At 36.9% G+C, this 2,456-nt stretch overlaps 1 protein-coding gene across 1 annotated transcript in view; it reads left to right on the top strand.

Moving 5' to 3' along the window:
• Window positions 1–1,928, top strand: part of LOC106513505 (tubulin alpha chain) — a 6,664-nt gene extending 4,736 nt beyond the window's left edge. Inside the window, exon 5 of the mRNA XM_014002374.1 lies at window positions 1,252–1,928. Coding sequence (XP_013857828.1) covers window positions 1,252–1,628 — 377 coding nt within the window. The 3' untranslated portion in view covers window positions 1,629–1,928. The remainder of the gene's footprint in view (window positions 1–1,251) is intronic.
• The last annotated feature ends 528 nt before the right edge of the window (window positions 1,929–2,456 follow it).

Raw genomic sequence — 2,456 nt, forward strand, 5'->3', positions numbered from 1 at the left:
GATTTGTTCTGAATCAGATCAGATGTCAAATATTTATTAAAATCATCCAAGTATTTAACATGAAGTCATTAAAATCTGAAAATGATTTAAATTTGGTTTTTGATGGTCAAACACTTCGATTTCCAATAATTGTCATAACACTGGATCACTTTTCATCAAGTATAAAGTGAAGTTTCAGCTGCTTGGTGTTACTGCATTTATACAACTTTATTTTGGACAAGCAATGAAAAAACAAGTTTTTTACTTTTTAAAATGTCTGCTGTTAATTATCTCTGAGTGAGTCCTTATGTAAGTAGACGGTCTTTGTATCAGTTTTCAGATAAACAGGAGTGAGACCTCATTGTCTTTACATCCAGAACCTAAAGACACTTCAGCTTGCAGAGAACATTTTAAGCCAAATAAAAGAGAATAAAATTACAACCAGAAAGATTAAAACGTTAATTTTCTTAATATGTTGTAAACAAAATGAACAAATCAATCATCTGCAATATTACTAATACGTGAAGACCCTCCAGCTATTGTAACATCAAACCAAAGGTAAGATTTATTTATAGCACTTTTCAGCGGAAAGGCGACACAGTGCTTGAAGTGCAAGGAACAGGAGTGAGGCCTCTTCTTTATAAACGATCTCTGAACGGCTCGTTTTACCTTTTTCACCGAACCGTATTTTTTTTAATTTATTTGTGCTTTATTCTATACTGATTATATGTCTAAAAGTGTGTTTATTTTGATTTTCTCCAGAGTGTCTATACTTTCTTGGGAATAATAAAGTATTCTAATTCTGATTCATCCAAACGAAAAACAAAACTAATGGTGAAGAGTAGTGAGACTTTATGTTAATAGACGATTGTTGACAGACTCAGTTGATCCCGGTAATAACAGAGTAAGACCTCCTGTTCAATAGACGACCGTTATAAGTATATCATTGATTATATAAGCAGGTAGTATTTTTAAATTATGATTGTTTTCGCTAATTTAATTATCTTTTTGCTACTTTTACTACTTTTAGCTGGCTATATGCTACACAGCTACCATTCTAATATTTTAGCCGACTTTTAGCTTCTGTTCCTTCTAGCTAGCCAGTCTGTTGCTACTTTACATGGTTTTTGCTAGCTTTGTGCTGCTTATTTAGCTTTACTACTCATTGTATGACCTTATGCTTCATTTAACTACCATTCTAATACTTTTAGCTAGCTTCWTCCTACTTTTAACTATTAGCTAGCATTTAGCTAGTTTGCGCTAACTTTTTAGCTGCNAAAGACGTCAACGCCGCCATCGCCAGCATCAAGACCAAACGCTCCATCCAGTTTGTGGACTGGTGTCCCACTGGCTTCAAGGTGGGCATCAACTACCAGCCCCCCACCGTGGTCCCCGGTGGAGACCTGGCCAAGGTCCAGAGGGCCGTGTGCATGCTGAGCAACACCACGGCCATCGCAGAGGCCTGGGCCCGTCTGGACCACAAGTTTGACCTGATGTACGCCAAGAGGGCCTTCGTCCACTGGTACGTAGGAGAGGGCATGGAGGAGGGCGAGTTCTCTGAGGCCCGGGAGGACATGGCTGCACTGGAGAAGGACTACGAGGAGGTGGGGAGCGACACTGTGGAGGAGGAGGAGGGAGAGGAGTACTGACGAGGTGTTTTTTTTTTAGGAGGTGTTGCTTTGTTGTTGTTTTGGTTTGTTTCTGTTCACCTCCTCCAGCCTGGTTCAAATTGTTCAAATGTGACCGCTTTAAAAGGTCATTAAAATGTCATTTTTACTTCTGTTCTTTCAGCCTGTTTTAAGTAATGTTGTGTTCCATCCTGTACCCACACTGTAAAAAATGAAATGTTGGATTTACTTAACCATGTTATGTAACCTGGTTCCATTTAACCAGTTCCACACTTAACTGGTTCCACACAGTTGAGTAAATTCAAAGCAATATACCAGTTTTTTAACCAAAGAACATGAGTATGTTGCTTTGAATTTACTCAACTCAGTTAAGTGGAACCAGGTCACATAACATGGTTAAGTAAATCCAACATTTCATTTTTAGAGTGCATGTTTTGTTTGAAACTTAAATAAAAGTTTTTTTTCCCTCATTTGACAGACATTAAGTTTCTGAGGCTCAGCATCTGAATGTTTCATTGAGAATTTTAATTTCTGGTAAATTTAGTTAGCATAAAGTCATATGTAGTTATCTAAAACCCTGAATTGGCTAAACTGGAGCAGAAACAGTTTGCAAAAATCACCCTGGTGTTTAATCTGAACCAGATCAGATGTCAAATATTAAAATAAAAGTATTTAACATGAAGTTAAGATCTGAAAATGATTTAAATTTGGTTTTTGATGGTTAAACTCTTGGATTTCCAATAGTTGTATTAAACACTGGATCACTTCAAGTATAAAGTGAAGTTTCAGCTGCTTGGTGTTACTGCATTTTTACAACTTTATTTCAGACAAGAAAAGAAAAAGCTACAA

The sequence above is a fragment of the Austrofundulus limnaeus genome, unplaced genomic scaffold, assembly GCF_001266775.1.
Source record: "Austrofundulus limnaeus strain Quisiro unplaced genomic scaffold, Austrofundulus_limnaeus-1.0 Scaffold13, whole genome shotgun sequence".
Lineage (NCBI taxonomy): Eukaryota > Metazoa > Chordata > Actinopteri > Cyprinodontiformes > Rivulidae > Austrofundulus > Austrofundulus limnaeus.